At 42.4% G+C, this 25860-nt stretch overlaps 1 protein-coding gene across 13 annotated transcripts in view; it reads left to right on the plus strand.

The window, feature by feature from the left end:
• Window positions 1–25860, plus strand: part of EFCAB8 (EF-hand calcium binding domain 8) — a 75569-nt gene that overhangs the window by 45700 nt on the left and 4009 nt on the right. For 8 of the 13 annotated variants that reach the window (XM_072800544.1, XM_072800550.1, XM_072800549.1 and 5 more), the window contains 7 exons: window positions 925–1129; window positions 1938–2171; window positions 3310–3444; window positions 11327–11548; window positions 12083–12220; window positions 18955–19123; window positions 25207–25339. In XM_072800544.1, coding sequence (XP_072656645.1) covers window positions 925–1129; window positions 1938–2171; window positions 3310–3444; window positions 11327–11548; window positions 12083–12220; window positions 18955–19123; window positions 25207–25339 — 1236 coding nt within the window. Of the gene's footprint in view, window positions 1–924; window positions 1130–1937; window positions 2172–3254; window positions 3445–11326; window positions 11549–12082; window positions 12221–18954; window positions 19124–25206; window positions 25340–25860 lie in introns of all 13 variants that reach the window. The other 5 variants (XM_072800545.1, XM_072800546.1, XM_072800552.1 and 2 more) reach the window with 5 other exon arrangements.

Below are 25860 nucleotides of genomic sequence, written 5' to 3' on the forward strand. Positions count from 1 at the left end.
GACTGTTCTCTACTTCACATGGGGTCCTCCATTCCTAGCTCCCCTAGTGGTTGGAAGACCAAGCAAGAAATTCATGGTGAATAACATTCAGTGCTTCATCTGCTTACCCATCCATTCCTTCATCAGTCCGTGAGGCTACCATGTTCTAGATTTTGTGCTATGTGCTGGAGATGGGTATAAACAAGAATGATGGGGTTTCTATCCTCCTAGGGGGAGGCAGATGCTAATCAAATGACTTCATTTATGATGATAAAGTCTTTTTTAAAAAAGATTTTATTTATTTATTCATGAGAGACAGAGAGAGAGAGGCAGAGATATAGGCAGGGGGAGAAGCAGTCTCTGTGGGGGACCTGATGCAGAACTCGATCCCAGGACCCTGGGATCATGCCCTGAGCTGAAGGTATATGCTCAACCACTGAGCCACCAGTGCATCCCGATGATAAAGTCTTTTGAGTGCTGTGGGGAAAAAAACGTACAACTTTCTATGGGGAGGGGATGGAAATCTGATTTAGTCTCGGGGCAGTCCGGAAAGGCTCATCTGAGGATGTAGTGGGTGGAGTGGGATCTTCTCAGTGAAGCAGCAAAGGGCTTGGGGTAGGAGGGACATTCTAGGCAGAGGGAACAGAATGTGCAAGGCCTCTTCCTTTTTAGAGGGCTTTGTTAGGGCCATGGCTTCTCTCCTTTAATCCTTACTCAGATGTCTGAACAGGGCAATTCTGGAAGATTAGTTTATATAAAGTCCCTGGGACAGAGCCTTTGTAGTTGGCACATAGTAGGCGCTTAGTAAATGAGGTCAGTGGGGCAGAGCTTCAACCTGACTGCCTTCTCCCAAGTTGCCTCCCAGAATCAAAAGGCCTTGGTGTTTCCTTCCTGTGGAGCACTGAAGGCCAAGTTCCCTGCCCTCCCCGTTCTGGCCCTCTGTAGGCTCCATAAGACCAAGCCAGTCCTCCTGTGCTACCAATGGCAGAGCTTCCACAAGGAAGATGTTCTGAGCATGGCCAAGTACCAAAACCAGTTCCTTGGGACCTCTTCCTACAATGGAGATATTCTCTTCTGGAACATCAACCTGTTCAAGCCCATCCTCAATTTCAATGCTTCTAAGAGCCCCTGGCCTTTGCTGCCCAAGAAGGTATGGTCTGTCTCGGCTATGGGTGAGAATCAGCTGGAGGGCCTAGGGCGGGCAGGAAGCATTCCTGGGAAGGGGAGGGCACGTGATGACTTTGGAGGCAGTTGGAAGCTAGATAGTTGGGTGCTAGTTTCTATAATTATTCTTGTTTGACAGACAAGGAAACTGAGGCACAGGGAGGTTAAGCATCTTGCCTGAGGTTGCACAGCTAAGAAGTGATAGGTCCAGACCCAGGCAATCTGACTGCAGAGGCTGTGCTGCTGGTCGTGTTCCTCTGTCTCTCCTTGAAGGCGGTTCCTATCTTACTCATACTGTTAATCCGGGCTCACTGAGCTCATGGGAGGGATCTAGGAAACCCACACTATCTCTGAATTATGCTATCTTTGCAGATGAAAGCTGGAAGGGGCCTTCAGGGTCACCTCATCCAGTGACTTTCCAAACATGTTGGGGAGAGATGCTCAGAGGCTACTGTAGCAGCTTCCCCTAGAGTAGTTGGGCTTTTTACCTATTTTATACTTCGGAACTTCCCTTAAGATTAAAAATGACCTCACAAATATTTGGAAACCATTGTCCATTTTACAGATGGAGAGACCTAGTCCCTCATGAGAATAGTATCTGCCTGTGGGTACTCAGGGCATTCATGGTTGGCCCCGGGACAGGGTTATGAGCTCCTGTTTGATGACTGTAAGGGTACTCGGTTTCTAGGGAGCAAGCCCTGGGGCACCTGGAGGGCCCTTACTGGGCTGAGGAGGCCCTGCATTTCTCTCTGGGACATTACAGTGTCACAGGGGTGGTTGTCTCCCTGGCATAGATCCAAGAAGTGGACAACTCCCTGGCTGAGAGCCTCCAGTCCAGCAAGCTTTGTGTGAAACATAAGGAGTGGGCGTACAAACCATCAACGCAGCCCCTGGGCCCCAGAGCCAGGGCTGTAGCCAATGCCAACCTGCAACGGAACCTGATGTCAGCTCCCCCAGTGATGAAGCGCCCCAGAGACAAGGAGCCAGAAAAGCCCATGCCCCCGCAGGTGGGAGCGGAGGTGAGGCAGGTGACTACCCTCATTTGCTAGCTACCTGTGTGCCTATTGTGTGTTTGTGTCCTTATATGGAGCAGTTGATGGAGGGTTCATCAACTTGCTTTGAGCCTTGCAGTGAGGCAGGCCACCTCCCTGGTTAGATTCACCATATGCACCCCACTCTGCTGCCTCAAGCCTGGGCATGCTCCTTTCTTAGAGCATGGCCAGTACCAGACTGCAGTATTTACAAGCTCAGGGGCCAGACCTGGAGGGCAGACCACCCAAAGAACCTGGAATCAACCATAGGCTAGTTGCTGGGGCTACTTTTTCAGTCTCCCAGCAGGTGTGACTTGGCGCAGATGAGCCACTGGGGCCTGCCTACTTCTGCCGCTGAGCCTCATCTCTCTGGAAACCAGGCTTCAGGGGTCTGAGGCCCAAGTAGAGGCAAACTACTTCCCTTTCCCTCTGACCTCTCATCTCTGCCCCAGGATTAATGCTGGGGCAGCCTTGACTGATGATCCCATTGTGAGGGGGTAGGGAGAGAGGGGGATTTGGCTTCTGCAGTGAGTACAATATCTCTTGTGTGGGGCCAGGGGAGCCCATCAGACTGCTTCAGCCCTTGAAGCCTGATTCCCATTCCTGGAAACTGAGGTTTGAAAGAGAGTTCCCTCCCCTGCCCCCCACACCCTTCCACCAACACATGACACTTGTCAGGAGTAGGCAGAGTAGACCTGGAGCCCACGTGGCCTGCTCCAGCAGGTTCTACTCTAAGGTGCTCACACTACACTACTACAGGATGCTCGGAGCACCTCTGGAGTATCGGGGCTGCACCACTGCACTAACATCTTCTAGAGCAACCCTAACCCTCTCCTTTGACCAGCGGTCTCTTCCAGGACAAGGCTGGGGTGGGGGTGTACTCTAAAGGCAAACTCAAGTCTCTACCCTGAGAATGGAAGCTTCTGGTTACTTAAAATGGAGACTCCCCAGCGCTGGAGTGTCTTTACTGCAGAATCCTTTACATACTTGGCTGGGCCTTTTGCAGGGCAGTGGATCTACTGAGGAGGGCTGGGCTGGCTGTACTTCCAGCATCTGCCTCTGGTCTCTGTTCCCCCACAGGGTAGGGAGACACTCCCTCACCATGATGATCTGGGAGGCCCATTTTTCTTTCCAGAAACATGTCAGTTCACAAAGCCCCAAGCTGTTAAGAATGCCCCATGGCAAACAGTCCATCATCAGAGACGCTCAAAGGAAAAGAGGGGAATTCCAGAAGAAGATACTACTGCAATCCAACACATCGGTGGAGAAGGTGAGCCACGTGTAGGCAGGGTCTGGTCTGTGAGCTGGGCATGAACAGTCGGGTTGGGCTGGGAAGGGCAGGGCCGACAAGCCTAGGGGGCCAGCCTGATTCTCCCCAGGACCTGGAGAGGCGTAGTGGAGGTGAAGGTACCATTCAGGATTCTGGCTTGAGGGCTGCTGTGGTGGGGGTGTGGGGAAGCTCCTTGGGTGTGCATGGAGGGCTGTCAAGAGTCCACTTCTGGTTGGTGGGCTGGACTGGGAAGTAGGAGAAACAGCATTGCCAGAACCCACTATTAAAATGCCCTTCTGAGCTCTAGTAGGGTGTTTTGTACAGCATGTGAGTAGGGATTGGGTCATCTCTGTTCTCCCTCTTGCACCTTTCCCCTCACTGACCCTGGGTGCCCCACACTGTGTTGTCACCACTAGATGAAGTCATCACTAAGGTCCCTTCTAGTTTTTATCCACAAAGATAACAGTAATTCAGAGACTACTTGGGTTCCCTAAGTCCCTACCAGGGGCCTAGTGAAAATACACATCATAGTTGTGTCAGGGTGTGGCAGGACTGCCCCCTTTCCCAGCTCTAGGACACTGGGGACCTAGGAATAGGGGAGCAGTGCCCTGCAGAGCTGGGTCCTGCAGTGGTGGAGTGGAGAGCTGTGAGTGGTTGGACTGTCTGTCCTCCAGATTCTGAACGTACTTCTGTCTCTTTTAGAAACTGCCTTGGGGTGCCTGCCTGGCTCAGTTGGTAGAGCATGCAATTTTTGATCTCGGGTTGTTAGTTCGAGTCTCACATGAGATGTAGAGATTACTTAAAAAAAAAAAAAGCCTTAAAAGAAAAAAAAATTTCAAAGTAGTAACACTAGTTGGTTAAAAAAAAGAAAATAAAAGAAATGTGTATAAAGCAAAATATAAAGGTCCTAAACATGTCTCATTCACCCCACCCCACCCAATAAAACAGTAGCAGCCACAGTCACTTCTAGTGGATTGGTGAACTGGGTTTGCCTTTATCCTTTTTATTTTTAGACCAGTGATATGAAATTATAGTTATGTCCTACCATGTACTTTTTAGAAATTTAACTATGTGGCATGGAGATGTTTTCATATCAGTAATTTAGATTCATCTTATTCTTTTGTTAACTTGTCTTATTCTTTGTAATAATTGCAGAGTGCCCGTAGTTTGAATGTGTCACAAACGATTAAGCCAGCCTTCTCTTGATAGACATGTAGGTTAATTCCAATTAACTTTGATGAGCAGCTCTGCATTGAATGTCCTTGTATATATGCTTCTGTGCACTTTTGTAAGTGCACTGAAAGGATGGATTCCTGGAAACAATTGCTCAAAAGATCCTATCCCTTTCAGCCTCTGAGTCTGACCAAAGTAGATGACTCAAAGTCTGACCTTTGGCTGTGACCTAGTCCCATCAGGGCACAGACAGTTATTCATTGAGTGTTTACCACATGCCAGGCTCTGGGGGTGGCAGCAGGGAATAAAAGAAACAAAAACCTGTGCCCTCATGGAGCTGACTTCTAGTTGGGGTGAGACAATTAACCAGCAAGTAAAATAAACGGTAGGTCATGGGTGAGTAAATACAGTGGAGATCCAGAAAACTGAGGCTAGAGTAGGGAGGATGGCAAGGGAGATGGAGAGGTGTGGCTGTTTGCATAGGGTGGTCAGGGAGGGCTTCACAGAGGAGGTGGCATTTTCAGAGTTTGAAGCTCTAGTTATTTGGAAGGATGGTGAAGCAGGCAGAGGGAGCAGCGGGTGCAAAGGCCTCACAGGAGAGCTTATTTGAAATGTTCAATAAAGAGCACTTCTCTCTCTCTCTCTAATTAGAATATGGTACATGTCCTTCATTAAAACTGAAAACTTCAAGCCTTACAGGAGTGTATAAAATAAAAGAATGACTTGCCTTCTTCCTCAATCTCCAGGGGTAACTAGTTTTAAGGCATGTGGTATCCTCATAGATGCCTTTCTGTGCATACACAAGTACATACATATATGAAAATATATGTGTTCCTATAAATATTTTTTAGCCAAATAGTATCCTCTTATTTATACGCTACTCTGCAGGTTGCTCTTTTTCATCGACACCTCATGACATCTCTTCCTGCAGTATCTGTGGAGCCCTGGCCTCTCTTTTACTAGCTACATGGCATTTTGGTATATGCTATGCCTGACCTGTCCAGGCTGGCCCACTGTTTCTGCTAGAGGGGTAGATTTATAGGCTCTGCCTTTATAGCAACATTGGATCCTTTATAGCTTAAACATTTACATGAATTATTTTTCTTTCTCAAACAGCCCTGGTGGGTACGTATTATTACTATTCCCATTTTATAGATAGAGACTGGGGCTCAATGAGGTGAAGTGACTTGTGCAAGATTCTCATTGTCAGAAAATAATTGAGCCAAGGCCTGATTCCAGATCTGTTGGTTTTCAAAGTCTGTGTCCTTGACTCTTTGTCCTGCTACCATTGGGAATTCCTTGGGCTTTTTATCTGGACTGGTGATCTGTGTGTAATATACATATTTCTAAAGATTTTATTTATTTATTCATGAGAGACACAGAGAGAGAGAGAGAGAGGCAGAGACATAGGCAGAGGGAGAAGCAGGCTCCCCATGGTAAGCCTGATGTGGGACTTGATCCCAGGACCCCAGGATTACACCCTGAGCCAAAGGCAGATGCTCAACCACTGAGCCACCTAGTGCCCCAATCTGTGTGTAATATGATTTGTGTCATGAACCTTGACAAGAATCTTTGGAGATTGCATGCAAAGGGCTGAATGTCTATTGGTGAAATTTCAGGCACTGTGGTTTGTGTGTGTGCACATGTCCTGTGCAAGGCTGGTCCACATCTGATGTTGACCTTGCTTCCTGGCTTCTAAGTGCTCTGTCTTGTACCTCCACTGTTTCTGAAACAGCAAAGTCCTTTCCCTCTGGGGAATTGGGTGGCAGACAGAGTGGAATGTCTCAGGATGGTGCCCTGGAGAGGGTCCCGCTTGGTCCAAGCCTTTCCCTAGTGGATGAAAGTCAGGTGGACGGGGTAAAATGGGGAGTTTTACCTGGCAGGCTTCCTGCAACCATTTCTGTCTGGCCCTTGGAGGGAGATAAGGACATAGATCCAGGTGCAGCTGTGTCTCTTATGGTCTGTAGATAAAGGCCCAGTCCTTGACCCTCTCCTTTGCAGTGAGGGACGAGATGGGTGGGGAGTAGCAAACCCCTCCTAGAGGCATGAAGCCCAGCCCAGGTGTAGCTTGAGCTTCTTCTGCAGGGGTCCCAGGTAGACCTTTAGTTGCCCTGCTATTGAGAGCTGTCTGGGACCCCTGGGATGGGTGAGGCTGGAACACCAACCTCAATCCAGAAGCTCTTTCCAAATTGGGCAGGAGACTCTCTTCAAAGTCTCCGGGGCCACGTGCAGAGCACAAAAAGAATAGTGTTGCTTACCTGCCTTCCAACCCCACGGATCCTGCTCAGTCCTGCCCAGGGCAGGGCATCCTACTGTGTCCACTCCAGACACTGGCCACAGCCCTGACTATGTCCTCCTGCAGACCCATGGCCCTCTCTGAGCCTGCAGCAGTCTCTGGCCATCATGTACCTTCAGTCTGCCTGTTCAAGCTGTCCCAGGGGTGGTGCAGGAAGGATTGGGAAGGAAGCCTCAACTTTCCCCAATTCAGAAATGGGAGATCTTGGTGGCACATCATTTTGGTGAATCCTGTGTTGGTATGAGGAATCACATTTTATGAGAATACTTAATGATCTGGAGTCACCTTATGACAAAATTATCTTTTTTTTAAAATTTTTATTTATTTATGATAGAGAGAGAGAGAGAGAGAGAGAGGCAGAGACACAGGCAGAGGGAGAAGCAGGCTCCATGCACTGGGAGCCCGACGTGGGATTCGATCCCGGGTCTCCAGGATCGCGCCCTGGGCCAAAGGCAGGCGCCAAACCGCTGTGCCACCCAGGGATCCCCAAAATTATCTTTAAAAATGATAAATAGGGGATCCCTGGGTGGCTCAGCAGTTTAGCGCCTGCCTTTGGCCCAGGGCGCGATCCTGGAGTCCCGGGATGGAGTCCCACGTCGGGCTCCCGGCATGGAGCCTGCCTCTCCCTCCTCCTGTGTCTCTGCCTCTCTCTCTCTCTCTCTCTTTATGTCTATCATAAATAAATAAATATTTAAAAAAATAAAAATAAAAATGATAAATAATGATTACAATAAAAAATTAAGTGTGCCTGTTTGAGATTTATTTTTATATGCTTATTTGCTATATATACACACAGGTGTGTATGGGTTTTTTTTTTTTAAGATTTTATTTACTTATTCATGAGAGACACAGAGAGATAGAGAGGCACAGACACAGGCAGAGGGAGAAGCAGGCTCCATGCAGGCAGCCCGACGCGGGACTCGATCCCTGGTCTCCAGGATCACACCCCAGGGCCAAAGGCAGCGCTAAACCTCTGAGCCACCCGGGCTGCCTGTGGTTTTGGTTTTTAAACAAGATTGAGAACATTTGAGACTACAATCCAGCTATTTGCTTTTTTATTTTTTAAACCTAGCAGTGTAGAGCGGACAACTTTTCCTCTCTGTACTTATAAATCTATCTACTCCATTCTTATTAATGGCTTTATACAGAGGGCCAATCTTTGCTTTTTTGAACCTAAAACTTGCATAACTTGGTAGGCATACCTTATGAAAAATAACACAAAATTATGAATAAAAAACTCGATACAAAGGTGAAAATTTATTTAGAATGAGAAAAGAAATGACAATTCTAAAACTTATAGCTGACAATTATAACAGTCATCACATGTTGCTAATCCCTCCCTTGGAAGGGCTTTGAACTTGAGCTTGAGTTTTGCCTTAAGCTTTATGAACTTCACTGGCAGCCTACCCCCGGCTTCAGTACTTTTCTTTGGATTTGCCATGACTTATTTAATGAATGCCCAAATGATAGACATTTAACTTGTTCTTAGTTTTTTGCTATTATAAACAATGGTGCAACTGAGATCCTCATAGATTTGTCTATGCAGTTATGCTAGATTTTCCAGAAGTGGGATTGATGGATCACCAAATGAGCACAATTTATATTTTGATGGATGAAGCCAATTTGGTCTCTAAGAAGGCCGTGATGAACTGCCCTCCCTCCAATAGTGTGTGCATCTACCTTTGTCCTTACACTAAGTCAGTAATGGATACTAGCCTTTTCTTAATTTCTGCCAGTCTGGTAGGTAGAAATTTTTCTAAAAAATATCTCTTTATTTGTAATACTGAGCTTTCTATATGTTTGTTAGACATTTATCTTTTCTTTCTTTCTTTCTTCCTTCCTTCCTTCCTTCCTTCCTTCCTTCCTTCCTTCCTTCCTTCCTTCCTTCCTTCCTTCTTTCAGAGAGTGTGGGCATGTGCATGAGTGTGGGGGGCAGGGGCAAAAGGGGAGGCAGAGAGAGAGAGTGGTTTTTTTTTTTTTAAAGATTTTATTTATTTATTCATGAGACACACACACACACACACAGAGGCAGAGACAGACAGAGGGAGAAGCAGGATCCATGCAGGGAGCCCGATGTGGGACTTGATCCTGGGTCTCCAGGATCACGCCCTGGGCTGAAGGCAGATGCCCAACCGCTGAGCCACCCAGGCGTCCCAAGAGAGTTTTAAGCAGACTCCATGCCGAGCACAGAACCCACCCCGGGGCTTGATCCCATGACCCTGAGATCATAACCTGAGCCGAAATCAAGAGTCGGACATTTAACCAACTGAGCCACCCAGGTGCCCCTAGACGTTTGTATTTTTTCAATAAATTAAACATTCACTCATATCCTTTGTCCGTTGTTTTTCACATTAATTTCCTAGAGCTCCTTAAATGCTTTGGAAATGAATCCTTTGCTTGTTGTGTGTGTGTGTGTGTGTGTGTGTGTGTATATATATATTTTTTTTTTTTTTTTGCCTGTTGTATATTTGCAGATACTTTTACCTCATCTGCCTTTGTGCTATCACACTGAGGTTTTAGTTTTTATCTAGCTTTCTTTATTATTTTCCTTTGTGACACTAGAAAAAGTCATTGTTTATCTCAAGATCACAGAAAAGTTTGTTATATTTTCTCCTGGATACTTTTTTTAAAAAAAGATTTTATTTATTTATTCATGAGAGACACACACACACAGAGAAACAGAGACATAGGCAGAGGGAGAAGCAGGCTCCACGCGGGGAGCCCGATGTGGGACTCGATCCCCAGGACTCCAGCATCACGCCCTGAGCCAGAAGGCAGACGCTTAACCGCTGAGCCACCCAGGCGTCCCTCTCCTGGATACTTTTAAAAAGATTTTATTTATTTACTCATGAGAGACACAGAGAAGCAGACATAGGCAGAGGGAGAAGCAGGCTCCCTGCGGGGAGCCCGATATGGGACTTTATCCCAGGGTCCTGAGATCATGCCTGAGCCAAGAGGCAGATGCTCAACCACTGAGCCACCCAGGTACCCCCTCTCCTGGACATTTATAATTGTGTCTCTATTGAGTCATCTTTCTGTCCCATCTGAGTAGTTTTGTGTATGGCGTGATGTATGAATCCAAAAATTTTTTTCTAAATTAATAGCCAGTTTTTCAAATGCCATTTATGGCGTAGTTTCTCTTTTCTCCACTGACTTGAGAGTCTATCATTCTTATATAGTATTAGAGTCTTCTATAATCTGTTTCTGGGATCTCTCTTCTTCCATGAGTATTTTTGTCTATTCTTGCATGTATATTTCATAATTTAAAAAATTTTTTATTTAAATTCAGTTTGCCAACATATAACACCCAGTGCTCATCTCATCTTGTGCCCTCCTTAGTGCCCTTCACCTAGTTACCCTATCCTCTCACTTACTTCCCCTTCTGTGTATTTCATAATTTTAAAGTGATAAAAGTCTTTATAGACAATGCATTAAAATCTTCATGGAGATTATTTCTGGGTATTGGGATTCTGTGGATGATTTTAATTTCTTCTCATCTGTCTGTGCTATCCACATTTTGCACTGCATGCAAGTATACTTGCATAAAGTGGGGAAATGCCTGCCCTTTGTCTTTGGTTTAGAGACTCCTGGTTCTGTGGCCCTGGCACCTGGGCCAACAGGAAGCAGGTTAATTTTGTTTTGGACATGTATGATGATAGAGGGATAATCAAGAGTTTTTGTTGTAGGTGAAGTGTTTTGGAACACATAAGCCACCACACTGTAATTTTTTTAAGCTTTATTTGTTTAGGAGAGAACGAGCAAGCAGGGAGAGAGGAACAGAGAGAGTCTGAAGCAGACTCCTTGCTGAGCACAGAGCCCAAAGTGGGTCTTGATTTTACAACATTGAGATTATGACACTGTGAGATCACAACCTGAGCCAAAACCAAGAATTGGTTGCTTAGCCCGCTGCACCACCCAGGCACCCCAAACCACACTGTAATTTCTGACATAGCAGGAATGGGGCAGAAGGGGAGAGCCTCAAGTGGATTCCCCGCTGATCATGGAGCCTGACTCAGAGCTCAATCTCAAGATCCTGAGATCATGACCTGAGCCAATATCATGAGGCCACTTAACCAACTAAGCCACCCAGGTACCCCTTGTATGTCTTTTTTCAATAAACATTCACTGATCATGTACCACATGTCAGGCGCCATTACAGTTACTGAGGATAAAATAATGAACAAAAAAAGACACAAATCCTTGTGCTCATGAAGCTCATAGTGCACCAGAGCATTCCTTGGTTTCAGCTAGGAAGGAAGAGTGGTAGATGGTCAGCATTCTCACCGGGCATCTAGGAAAGTGCGGAACTGGGAGGGGGTGGTGACCTACCCAGGGCCCTCGGCACCACATGACAGTGGCCAGGGCGAGTCCCAGCTCACAGCACTGCTGAGTGGGCCTGCTTCTTTCCCACAGATAATCTTCCTGCAGACCAGGCCTCGCCTGCCACACATAGCTGCCCTGCTGAGCAGCTGCATCGATGGCTACATCTATGCCTGGTCCATCCACGGGAGCGGAGGCCTGTTGGGGAAGTTCCCTGTGGACTTCAAAAACCAGGGGGATGTGGGTGTGGGTGCCATGGCCACGGATGAGAAAGACTTGATCCTTGTCACAGGAGATTGTAAAGGGCACATCAAGGTGAGGAAGAACTGGTTTGAGATTGAGGGGCTGGCACCAGCCAAACTGTGGCCACATCTTTGCTGCATGTGGCGCCAGCCTAGTCCCTACTTCCCTGGGTACTGGTTTCATTCATACAACAGTGGACAGTAGAAGTCATCTTCTGCTCTGGTGAGCCCAGGAAATGAGTGAGGACATGGCTCCAAAGGGCCCTCCAACAAGCCTCTCCCAGTGGGTCCCCTGCAAAATTGTTCTCTTCCTGCAACCCCTCACCCCCAGCTGTGCATCTCTGCAATTAGGTGTCTCAGGAGCTGACTTCATGCGTCGTGGTGAGACGTGAGGCTAGAGTGTCTTGTCATATCCTCTCTGCATGCCCACAAAGGGGTCTGGCCTAGGAGATGCCCAGGGCCCCTTCTGACCCTGAGCATCTGGGTATTTCAGAGGTGTGAATGTTCACACCTCAGAGTGAAGAGAAATAGAGTGGGAGGGGCCCACAGTGTGAGTTGGTGTTGGGGTCATGGGGCGTTGGGCCACTAACCCCCACTTTATGCCTAGATTTGGGACATCGAGGATTATTGCATGTTCACCGACAAGACACCACTTCAACCCAGAGGGACAAACAAGTTCCAATTCTTAATTCCTGAGCAGGTCCAGATCAACCTGCCACACTACATCCCCTTGAAGGAGAAGGAGGTAGGAAGATTACCAGGGGAATTGGAGCCACACTATTGAGCTGGGGCCAAGGTTCTCTCCCTGAGGTTCTGAGTCTTTCATGTTTCCTGTTCAAGGTAGTCTGGTTGATGTAGAAAAGCTTTTAGCCAGAAGTCACCATTAACCAGTAAAACACAAGTATACACACACCAAATATACCCACGTGAATACACACACACATGTAGCCATGTATCCCTAGCCACCCCTTCCGTGGGCTTTAATTTTTCCAATGAGGGTCCTGAGGTCATGAATTCTTTTTAAAATAAAGAAAATATTTGGGATACCTGGCTGGCTTAGTCAGTACAGCATGTGACTCTTGATCTCAGGGTGGTGAGTTTGAGCCTCACATTAGGTGTAGAGATTACTTAAAAAATAAAATCCTTTAAAAAATAATGAAAATACATATATATTTTGTTGAGTAGGTAATATATTTACGTAGTCCAAAAATCACTTAATATTTCCCTAATAACGAATGAAGTCGAGCACCTTTTCCTTGGTTATCAGGAAAATGCAAATTAAGACCATAGTGTGATACCACTACACACCCACCAGAATGACTAAGACTAAAAACATAGGCAATACCAAATGTTGGCAAGGATCAACTGGAATTTCCACTGCTGGCAGGAATGTAGATTGGCATAATCCTTTTGGGGAACTGTTGGGCAGTAACTGCTAGACCTGAATATATGTCTACACTATGATCCATCAATTCCACTTTTAGGTTTATACCTAAGAGAAGCCTCTGCTCTGAAAGATAATGAATAAGAACATTTGATAGAATTACCATTTGTAATAACTCTACATTTGCAACAACCCACATGCCCATCAGTGGAAACTGAAAAAATAAATTGCACTGTACATACTGTATGGAACAATATCCAGCATTAGAAATGAATTATTTGCAACTTATTACAAAGTGGGTTATTATTTGAACAATATAAGTGAAAGAAGACAGAAGACATATTGTAAGTTTTATAGTTCCATCTATATAAAATACAAAAAACAGATAAAACAGACGTACCCTATTAGAAATGATTATTTTTGTGTGGGGCATGGAGTAGCTGGAAGGAGTCAGGTGGGGGGCTTTGTGGACTGACGATGCTCTGTTGCATAATCTGGGTCTGGTCATGCAGTTGTGTTCAGTTTGTAAAAATTTACTCTGGCATTTTTCTGTATGTATATTATATATCGATGAAGATTTTAAAACTCAGGAGATGCAAAAAGGCTTATAGTGAGAACACTTACTCTTGCTTCTGCCCGACCCCCCAAAATAGTTCTTGTTTCACTTCTATTGATTTTTTGTTATTCCTCCAGTATTTATTTATGCAAACAGAAGTGCAGAAAGTCCTTTCCTCCTTATTTTTATGTAATGGTAGCAGGTCATATGCACTGGTACTCATCTTGCTTTTCTTATTCCATAATGTATCTTGGAAATCTTTGCATATGATTACACTATTCTCTATAGCTGTGTAATAAGCCATAGGATATATTAATTATATAATTCCCTTTGAAGGGAAACTGAGGTTGTTTTCAATCTTTTGTTCTTAAATGAAAGTGAGTAGTGCATGTTATTTCATATGCGTGAAAAATATGTCTGAAGGATAAACTCCTGGAAGTGAGATTTCTAGGTCAGAGAGTTGTATGTGTTTGCAGTTTTGAAAGCCATCTTACAGTCTTATGTGCCTTTTGAATCTCTGCACAAAGATATTATGTCTGGTCTGGTTTTAGTAAGAAGGAAATTTCACTGCATTCAAATCTGTTGGCAACCAGTCACTCATAGGTTCAATATATGAGGCATCTGTAATATTAATGCAATCATTTTAGTAACAGCAAGAAGTGTCATTTATTTATTGCTTACTGTGTCTCAAGAATTGTGATAAGTACTTTCATGTATTCTCTCACTGACTCTCCATAATAGCTCTGTGAGGGAGTTGTTACTTTTCAGATAAGGAAGATAAAACTGAAGACCTGGGTAAGTTCACATGACTGTCAGTGCTGGACCTGGGAGTAAACCCAAGTAAACTCAAGAACTTGTGCTCCTGACCATGTTAGAATATATTTTAAACATATTTGGATTATATTGTATGTAACTAGAATTTCTTCTAGTTAATTCTAGATTCTAGAATCTAATTCTAATCCTATCTAATTCTAGATAATTCTTCTAGAATTATCAAACATTCTTAAAATCAGACTTTCTAATGGTTAAGTCATATTTCACTTTAGAGAGGTACAATCATTTATTTAACTTATTGTCGGACATTAGAACAGTTTTAAATTTTTTATTAGCAAAAAAGTTGTCAGAAAATGGATTAATTCTTAGAAAGATATGAACTACCAGAGTGCGCTCAAAGAGAAATAGAAAATCTAAAGAAATTGAAAATTTGAATATTGTCTATAAAGAGATTGAATTAGTAATAAAACTTTCCACAAAGAAAAGCCCAGGTACAGATGGTTGTATTGGTGAATTCTACCAAGTAATTAAAGCGGAATCATTGTCAATTCTTTAAGAAGTCTTGCCAGAGTTTTCCAAGAGGCCAATATTATCTTGATTCTCTAACAAGACAAGGACATCACAAGAAAATAAAACTACATCTCTTATTAATATAGATGCAAATATCATCAATAAAATACTAGCAAATTGAATCCAGCAACATATGAAAAGGATTACACATCTTGACCAAGTGAGACTTCCCAAGAATGCAAGGTTGATTTAATACCCCAAATCAATTAATGTAACACATTTTATTACATGAATAAAGAATAAAAGACACAATCATCTTGATAGATGCAGAAATAGCACTTGACAAAATCCAACATCCTTTCCTGATAAAAACATTCAATTAACAAGGAGTAGAAGGGGGCAGCCCCAGTGGCTTAGTGGTTTAGTGCCGCCTTCAGCCCGGGGTGTGACCGGGGATCGAGTCCCGCGTCGGGCTCCCTGCGTGGAGTCTGCTTATCCCTCTGCCTGTGTGGGTCTGTGCCTCCCTCTCTCTGTGTGTGTGTCTCTCGTGAATAAATAAATAAAATCTTAAAAAAAAAAAAAACAAGGAGTAAAAGGAAACTTTCTCAACTTGCCAAATTCCACCTGCAAAAAACAGCTACTATCATACTTAATGATGAAAGATTAAACTCTTTCCTCCTAAGATCAGGAACAAGACAAGGATGTCTGCCCTTGCCACTATTACTAATGTTTTACTGGAAGGTGAATTTGGCAAGAAAATGAAATAAAAGGCATCCAGCTTACAATAGCATCAAAAAATTATTTAGGAATGAATTTACAAAAGTCATGTAAAATTTGTACTGTGAAAACTTCAAAACACTGTTGTTAGGTCAATGAAATACAATTAGGAGTGGAAAAATAACTCTCACATTTCTGGTCAATTGATTTTTGATAAAGGTGCCAAATCAAATGAAGGGAAGAATAGTCCTTTTAAACAAATGATGCTGGGAAAACTGAATATCCACATCAAAAGAATGAACATATAACACAGAGAAAAACATATCTTATAGCATACACAAAAATTAACTTCAGTGGTCATGGACCTAAATGGAAGAGTTAAAATTATAAAACTCTTAGAAGGAAGCATAGGGAGAAATTTGCATGACTCTGAGTTAGGCAGTATTTCTTAAGTATGACACCAAAACCACAAGCAACAAAAGGAACAAATAAATTGAATTTTGTCAAATTTAAAAACTTTCAGCCTGCAAAAGATTCCATTAAGAAAGGGAAAAGATGACATATAGAATGGGAGAAAACATTTGCAAATCATATGTGTGATAGGGGACTAGTATCCAGACTATTCAAAGAATTCTTACACATCGACCATAAAAAGACAAATAACCCAATTAAAAATGGGCAAAAGGGGCAGCCCCGGTGGCGCAGCGGTTTAGTGCCGCCTGCAGCCTGAGGTGTGATCCTGGAGACCCGGGATGGAGTCCCGCATCGGGCTTCCGGCATGGGGCCTGCTTCTCCCTCTGCCTGTGCCTCTTTCTCGCTCTCTCTGAATGAATAAATAAATAAATCTTAAAAAAAAAAAAAACGGGCAAAGGATCTACATAGACATTTCTTCAAGAAGATATGCAAATCCCAATAAGTATATGAAAAGATGCTGAACATCACTAGCCATTAGGGAAATTCATATCAAAACCATAATGAGATCCCATGAGTGTGAACTCATTAGAATGTTTGTAGATAATAAATGTTGGCTAAGATGTGGGTAAATTGGAACTCTCGTACATTGCTGGTAAGGACACGGTGCTACAGCCGCTTTGGAAAACAGTTTAACAGTTAAAGTTAAACGTAGAGTTACCGCATGACCCAGCAATTTCACCTCTAAACATACAACCAAGAGAAATGAAGATATGTCCACACAAAATCTTATATACAGATGCTTATAGCAGCATTCATTGGAATAGCCAAGAAGTGAAAACTACCACATGTTCACAATGGATGAATGGAATAAAGTAATGAAGTACTGATACAGGCTACAACATGATATACCTTGAAAACATGCTAAGTGAAAGAAGCCAGTCACAAAAGACCGCATATTGTCTGATACCATTTACACCAACTGTGGGGTGATGAAATCGTGTAAAATTGATCATGGTGGTGGTTGCAAACTCTATGAATATACGAAAAACCACTGAAGTGAGCACTGTAAGTGGGTAAATTGTATGTGACTTATATTGCAATAAAGCTGTGTTTAAAAGCTGTAAAAATGATAGAGCACTTTTTTCCCCTACAAATCTTTTTGTTGTTGTTGTTTGTAGTTCTTTATCTGCATGTCTGGTAACTTGTCTCATGGAAATAGTATGTAAAACAATATAAATCTTTCCAAGGCCTTTAATGTATACTGCAAAACTGCACTCCAGGAAGCTTATAGAGTTTTGCACTTCTAATATTTTGCTTTATCCTTGCCAGGATAAAATATTTATTATTAGCAGTATTCATCTGAGTGGGGGTTCCTGGGGTTGATAGAATGCCTTGCTTATAGAAGGCATTAAATAGATAAATATTTGAAGTGAAAAAAAACTTTTGGCTGATTTTTAGATGCAAATTATTTCCTTTGATTTTAATGAAGATATCTTTGCTTATTAGTGATGTTGACATCTTATTTTATTGGCCATGTATAGTTTTGTGAATGATCTCTTCATGTACTCTGCCTATTTTTCTTTTGTCATAACTATCTTTTGTAAGTAATGTATGATCACTTTAAAACATATTTAAAATATTAAATTATCATATGTATTGCCGATATTGCCCCCCAACAGGTCATTTGCCTTTTAATTTTATTTATGACTATTTTGAAATTGCAACTTTATTTTGTGTCAATTTTTCTTCCCATTGTGGTATTTCCCATTTCTCTCACTTTCTTATTAAGAGGTAAGCTAAATGTTCATTCACATTTTCTTTTAGATGTTTTACATTTCGTTAAAAAGAATTCTTTGACCCTTTTAGTGTTTCTTTAGTTGTTTTTTTTTTAAGTAAAATTTTTTTTTATACTGGAGGGTATTATGCTGAATGAAATAAGTCAATCAGAGAAGGACAAAAATTATATGGTCTCATTCATTTGGGGAATATAAAAAATAGTGAAAGGGAATAAAGGGGAAAGGAGAGAAAATGAGTGGGAAATACCAGAGAGGGAGACAGAACATGAGAGACTTCTAACTCTGGGAAATGAACAAGGGGTGGTGGAAAGGGAGGTGGGCGGGGGGTGTGGGTGACTGGGTGACAGGCACTGAGGGGGGCACTTGATGGGATGAGCACTGGGTGTTATGGTATATGTTAGCAAATTGAACTCCAATAAATAAATAAATAAATAAATAAATAAATAATAAATAAATAAATAATAAATAAATAAATAAGATTAAACAAAGGAGGCTCCATGCCCAACATGGGGCTCGAACTCCAGACCCTGAAATCAAGAGTCACATGTTCTGCCAAATGAGCCAGCCAGGCACCCTAGTGTTTCTTTATTTTTAAGAAACACAACAATGATTTAAGTTTCTCTTGATAGTTTATCAGATATTCCAGCACTGTTTATGAGTCATCTCTCTATTACCACAGGTTTTCCTGCCACTCTTACATACCAATGTTTTTTATATAAATGTCTGTTGGTTTCCAAGCTTTTTTTCTATTATCTCCCATTGCTCTGTTTAAAGTTGTTATATTGTTTCTTAACATACTTGAGTATGGTAAAATACAACTCCTTTCAATACTGTTTTATTTAAAATAGTCCTGGTTATTTTTACTCATTTTCCAGTTAAGTAGAGTTCATCCTTTCATAGTGTAATGTGATCTATCACTCCCTTGCTCACCCTGTTCTATTCCCAGTGCCCAGCTGAATAACTTTAGAAGAAGACCTGGTTCTTGTCCTAGCCTCACCACTTTCTAGCTATGTGGCTTTGGGCTCACTTTTCTTGTCTGTGAAATGGTGAGACTCATACACATCCCATAAGGTTGTTATGATGTTCAAATGGAATAATCTGTATAGATGCAGTTGGTAAACAACATAGCAATAAACAAATGCTTTTTAAAAAATGATTATACCAAAGGAGCCAGTGAGTGCCAGAGAAGTGCCAGGACTTACTTAAGTTAATGTGGGAACATGTCTAGAACTAGAACCTTCCAGAAGGCTCTGCTGCCTCCAGTCCTGGGTGCCCTCTGATGAACCTGTGTCTTGGTGTAAGTAGTTCTCCTGTGCTGTCCCCTGTAGGTCATGGCTGGCCAGACCATTTCCCTGGTTCCCCCCAAGCTTCTGAATGCCTGGAAGGGCCATTTGGATAGTGTGGCAGACATCCTGTATGTGGATAGCTTCCAGCTGATTATCAGTGCTGGCCACGATTGTGACGTCAAGGCTTGGAAACTCTCCGGTGACACCATTGGTATGGGTCCTGCTGAAGCTCAGCCATGCCACATGGCCCATCATGCCCCTGTCCCTGTTAGAACATAAGCTGGCATAAACATTATATCTTGTGGGGTAGGGTTTCAGAACACAGCTACTTTCTTTGCTCAAACAGGATGTGAGTCTTTCCAATTGTCCATTCAATAGTCTGTCCATTTATCCATCAACTGTCTCTCCACCCACTCACGCACCCAAAATCATTTGCCTGTGTATATTTTTGCAAATCCTATATCTGAGGAGGCACACTCATTTTTCTTTTCAAAAATAAACTTGCTTGTTGAGTTATACATAAAGAAAAGCACACAAACCGAAAGGGTTCAGCTTGGTGAGTTTTCAGAAAGTAATCATATACCCATATAGCCATCATATAAAAAGCATCTTATGTGTTCTTACACTTAGTACTTGCATGGCCTATCTTGGCGATCCGCTGGCCAGCAACTTTCATTGTACTGCCACCATGTACCCTGTGGAGACCTGACGGAAGGATTGGTGGGTAGCTGCAGACTTGCCCTGTGGCTGGAACATCCTGTATTATAATCTGTCATGTCATGGAAGGCAGTTAAAAGTTCATGAATGACTCATCTGGTTTCCTCTCTTCATGGAGGGTTCATACTCCTCTCATTATTCTGTCAGGGTTGAAAGCAGCCTTGGTCTCTTGTCTCTTATCAAAGGCTTATTCCTTTCTGAATTTTCACTTAGGTTTCCTTGCATTTTCAGCTCTTCAAAAACTTATTGACTATTTTTAAATTAGTCCTGTTCTATGATGAAATTCCTCATTTTTAATTTATTCCTATTCTATGATGAAATTCCTCATTTTATACTTTATGTTCTTGAACATTTTGATCAAAGTTATTTTAAAATTTTGATATTTCTAACACCTGGTTCTCTTCTGGGTCTGTTTCTATTGCCTATCATTTCTTTTGGTTCCAAACATGACAGAGTAACGGGGACTGGATTTACATTCCCATTTTTTAAAAAGATTTTATTTATTCATGAGAGACACAGAGAGACCGAGACATAGAAAGAGGGAGAAGCAGGCTCCCTGTGGGGAGTCTGATGTGGGACTTGATCCCAGGGCCCCGGGGATCACGACTTGAGCCAAAGGCAGATGCTCAACCACTAAGCCACCCAGGTGCCCCTATGTTCCCACTTAAGACAACTAAAAGCACTAACAAAATATATGTAACAGTTTCCAGACAACAGATACTAGGCAGCAAAGAATAGTAATCCCTGAGGTATACTTTACAACATAATATATTAGTATATACTCTATATATACCATACACATATAATTATATATAATATTATATACTGTATAAGTACATTTGTAATATTATAAATTATATGTAATATAGTAGAAATAGATATAATCTATAATGTATATAAATATTATGATTATATTTCATAATATGTTACAAAAGGTAGAAGAAAATGTAGCATGTTAAAGAGAGAACTGAATATATGTAAAAAGACCCAAATAAATTAGAAATTAAAAACAATAATATCTGAGATAAAAATACACTAGATAGGATTAATAGCAGATTAGATACTACAGAAGAAAAGAGTAGTGACTATGAAGACATAGTAATAGAAACAGAAAAAAAGACCATGTACACTGACATTTTAAGTATATGACCTGATGATTTGGTATATGCGTACATTGTGAAATGATTACTACAATCAAGATAATTAATATGTCTATCACCTTACATAAGTCACTGGTTTGTTTGTTTTTTGGTGGTGAGAATGCTTAATATCTACTCTCTCAGCAAATTTCAAGTATGAAATCTAGTATTGTTAACTGTAGTCACCATGCTGTACATTAGATTCCCCAGAACTTAATTCATCTTCTAATTGAAAGTTTGTACCCTTTGCCAACATGACTTTTCAACCTATCTCCATCCTTATATTTAAATGTGACTCTTTTGAACGACATTGTATTGAGTCTTATTTTTTTCATCTTGACAATCTTTGCCTTTTAATTGGATATTTAGTCCATTCAAATATTAATGAAATCACTTATACAGTTGAAGTCTGTCATCTTGATATTTTTTTCTGTTCTTTGTTCCTTTATTCCTCCTTTTCTGCCTTCTTTTGGATTAATCAAATATTTAGAACAATTATCTTGTTTAATTCCTCTATTTGCTTTTTAACTGTATGTTTTGATATTATTCTTTAGTGGTTATCCTAGAGATTGTAATATGCACTCCTTATCTGATGCTTGTGCAAGAATCTTACTTTCTTCTTCTCACTGTTTATGCTATTGCTAGGATATATTTTACTTCTACATGTATTATGTATTCCCACAAATCATTTTTGTTAATGTTACTGTAAGCAGCCTGTTTCTTTTTTGTATTTACCCATATTTACCATTTTTCTGATGCTCTTCATTCCTTCCTGAAATACTAGGGTTCTTTTTTTTTAAGATTTTATTCATTTATTCATGAGAGACAGAGAGAGAGGTGTAGAGACACAGGCAGAGGGAATAGCAGGCTCCATGCAGGGAGCCCGATGTGGGACTCCATCTCAGGTCCCCAGGATCATGCCCTGGACCAAAGGCAGCGCTAAACCACTGAGCCACCCAGGCTGCCTGAAATACTAGGGTTCTATCTGCAATCATTTTCCTTCAGTCTGAAGAACTTCCTTTATTTTTTCTTTTAGAGTGGGTCTGCTAGTGATTAATTCTTTAAAAAAATATTTATTTTGAAAGAGAGAGAGAGAGAATAAGGGCAGAGGGAGAGAGAGAATCTTGAGCAAACTCCCTGCTGAGTGTGGAGCCCGATGTGAGACTCAATCCCATGACCCTGAGATCATGACTTGAGCCAAAATCAAGAGCTGGACACTTGAGGTGCCTGGGTGGCTCAGCTGATTGAGTGATCAACTCCTGGTTTTGGCTCAGATTATTATTTTTTTTAAATTTTTTTTTTATTTATTTATGATAGTCACAGAGAGAGAGAGAGAGGCAGAGACACAGGCAGAGGGAGAAGCAGGCTCCATGCACCGGGAGCCCGATGTGGGACTCGATCCCGGGTTTCCGGGATCGCGCCCTGGGCCAAAGGCAGGCGCCAAACCGCTGCGCCACCCAGGGATCCCCTTGGCTCAGATTATTATCTCAGGGTCCTGGTACCAAGCCCCATGTGGGGCTCAGTGCTCAGTGCAGAGTCTGCTTGTCCTTCCCCTTCCCCCTCTGCTTCTTCCCTTGCTCACATTCTCTCTCTTAAATAAATAAATAAAATCTTTAAAAAAAAGTCAATTGCTTAACTGACTAAGCCACCCAGGCATCCCTGATAGTGATTAATTCTTTAAGCTTTTATTTACCTGAAAACATCTTTATTTTGCCCTATAATGTTAAGATTATTTTATTGAGCATAGAATTATCAGCTTGAGGCTTATTTTCCTTCAGTATTTAAAAAAAAAAAAAGATTTTCACATCATCTCTGATTTCTGTGTTTTCTCTTGAAAAGTCAATTGTAAGATGATACTTTTTTTTTTTTTTTTTTTTAAAGAGAGAGTGTGAGTGGGGTTGGGGGGCAGAGGGAGAGAGGAGAGAGGAGAATCTCAAGCAGACTCCATTCTGAGTGCAGAGCCTGTCACGGTGCTTGATCTCCTGAGATCATGACCTGAGTTGAAATCAAGAGTCTACGGTTTAGCCAGCTGAGCCACCAGACACCCCATAAGTTGATACTTTGAAGGTAATTTTTCTTTTTTCTCTGACTGCTTTTGGTTTTCAGCAGTTAGGCTATGATGTGCCTTAGTGTGGTTTTATTTGTGTTCATCCTGCTTAGAGTTCACTGATCTTTTTCAACCCTTGGGTTGGTATTTTTCATCAGTTTTGAAAAGTTGTCAAACATTATCTATTCAGTAGTGCTTTTGCCCATTCTCTCTCTCCTCCCATTGTGAGGTTCCAATTACATGTATGTTAGATCATTTGACTCTGTCCCCTATATCTCTCTATTCTATTCTCTCCATGTTATTTTTTTTTTTTTCAATTTCTGCATTCCAGTTTGGATATTTTCTGCTGACCTGCCTTCCAATTCATTAATCCTGTTTTCTTCTCTATGCAGCTGGCTATTAAATCCATTCAGTTAATTCTTAATTTTGTCACTAGAAGTCCAATGTGCTATCCATTGCGCCACAGAGCCACCTTAATTCTTAATTTTGTATTTTTTTTTTAGTTCTCAACTACTCATTTGGTTCTTTCCTATAGAACCCAATTCATTGTTGAAATTCTCCTTCTTTTCCTTCATTTTGTTCATATTTTCCTTTATTTTATTAAACTATTTACAATAGTTATTTTAAGATTTATCTACCATTTCCAATGTCAGAATTACCTATAGTCTGATTCTAATGCTTATTTCTTCCTTTTATTATTGGTTATATTTTCCTGTCTTTTTACATATCATATGCATAAAAAGATCCACTCTGGGGTGCCTGGTGGCTCTGTTAATTAAGCGTCTGCCTTCAGGTCAGGTCATGATTCCAGGGTCCTGGGTTGGAGCCCTGTGTTGGGCTCCTTGCTCAGTGAGGAGTCTGCTTCTCCCTCCCTTTACCTGCTGCTCCATCTGCTTGTGTTCTCTCTCTTTCTGTCAAATAAATAAAATCTTTAAAAATTTTAAAATAAAAGATCCACCCCTCCAAAACCCCCCAAAACAAAAACAACCCCCCAACCAAAACCAAAACCAAAACCAAAACCAAAACTAAAACCAAATCCAAAACTAAACCCAAGACTTGTCTAGAGTTTGTATAAAAGAACTACAGAGACTAAAATTGGTCTGATTTTCTTCCAGTTTATGTGCTCATTCCTGTGTACAGGGCTGTTCATCTCATTGCAGTCAAGAGCTGAACTGGGTTGGGTCTAGACTGAAGCATTAGGTAGAGAGACTCAGCTTGCTTCTGTCTTCCATTGTGAAATCTGTCTCAAGGGCAAGGTCTGTGAAAGGCTTCTTCCTTGGGGGATCCCTAGGTGGCTCAGCAGTTTAGCGCCTGCCTTCCGCCCAGGGCGTGACCCTGGAGTCCCGGGATTGAGTCCCACGTTGGGCTCCCTGCATGGAGCCTGCTTCTCCCTCTGCCTGTGTCTCTGCCTGTCTCTCTCTCTCTGTGTCTCTCATGAATAAATAAATAAATAAATAAATAAATAAATAAATAAATAATCTTTTTTTAAAAAAAAGGCTTCTTCCTCTTTGTCTCCCAACAATCTTGTTCTATCTGTCTAGCTCAACTTCCAGGCCCTCAGCTCTCCTAGGGCTTAGCAAATGTCCTGTGGAGAACACAGCCATGCATGTGGAACTCCACTAGCTTGATCCATCCTGCCAGCCAGAATGGCTGTCAGAAGCTCTTATGTTTTCTTTTTCTTCCAGTAGCTTCTCTCTGCCTAAGCAGAGCCTGATGCTCACCCAGCCTGTGCCCAGAGTCAGAGAATGCTCCCAGAGAAGGAAGCAGCTCTCAATTTTAGTTCTTCTAAGAAGGAATCTTTTCTTTCTGTAATTTCAGTTCATCTTCTCCTTTTTCGCTTCTGCAGCTCTCTAATTACTGTTTAAAATGGGATTTTTTTTTTTACTATATATATCTTTTAATTTTTAAAAAAATTCTGCAGCAGGAGAATGGCCTACTCCTTGCTCTGCCCTGCCCCAAAGCAGGACTCATGTTTCTCTACTCACCCTACCTGCTTTCTCTTCCAGCCCTGTTCCTCCCCAGTGCCACCCCAACCTCACAGCTGATGGACACCTGATCATTTTGTGTCATTGCTACTTTATACATGAGCTATATAAGCCCACCTGAGGATCTCTTAGTCATCACCACAGCACTCGTTCCATCTCAGCCTACATGTGGGGCAGGATTCATTGGCCTGAGCTCCAAGCATTTTTCTAGGGCTAGTGTCTGGTTCTTTCAGGTATTTGTAGAGTAGTCAGCATAATGCCTGGCATGTGGTAAGCATCATGAGGTGCAGGCCAAGGGTAAGGGGTTGCTAGCTGACTCTTGAGGGTGGAGGGTACAGGGCAGAAGGTTCAGAGGAGGGGAGGTAGACTGGTTCTTGTTACTGAGATGGATCTGGTTAAATCACAGGGACGTTTGGCGTGAGTGTTTGGAAAGGGTTGCAGGATATTCAGACGGTTGGTGATCTTGCACTAAGAAAAAGCTCAGAGGAGGAGGCTGACTCTATAGATGCTGCCCAGAAGGCCTTCCGTCCAGAGCTGCAGTGAGTTATCACAGCCTACCTGGTCTTTGCTGGCTCAAGGAGGGGGGATGTTGCAAGCCTCTCTAGGTCCTGGGAAGCCTCATCTGGGTTGGGTAGTGCTGGGCATCTTCGGGGAGGGCCTTCAGAAGGCCAGAGGCTTGGGACCTGCAGGAAACTTGACTGTACAGGTGGCAGTGGTGGCCTAGTGGAGCCCAGTTCAGCTGGAAGTTTGAGTGGTACAAACCAGCAGAAAATATACAAATGCAAGCCCTTAGATGATCCCCTGCCCCAGAGCCAGGTTCAGATTAGCCAGGGCTGGCTTCCCTGTGGAGGCCATTTCTATGTGGCTAGAGGTCCCTGGTAGGAGAGTGCCCAGGGTCCTGGTCCTGAACAGATGCTTGTCCATTTTCCTGATTCATGGGGAAGTCAGGCTGCTCACTACCTCTTTCCTCTACAAGTTCCTCTCCGCCCACATTCCACTCTTATTCCTGACCAAGTCTCAGATAATTTGAGGTCATTCCAAAAGAATTTTTATTGAGGTC

The sequence above is a fragment of the Canis lupus genome, chromosome 26, assembly GCF_048164855.1.
Source record: "Canis lupus baileyi chromosome 26, mCanLup2.hap1, whole genome shotgun sequence".
Lineage (NCBI taxonomy): Eukaryota > Metazoa > Chordata > Mammalia > Carnivora > Canidae > Canis > Canis lupus.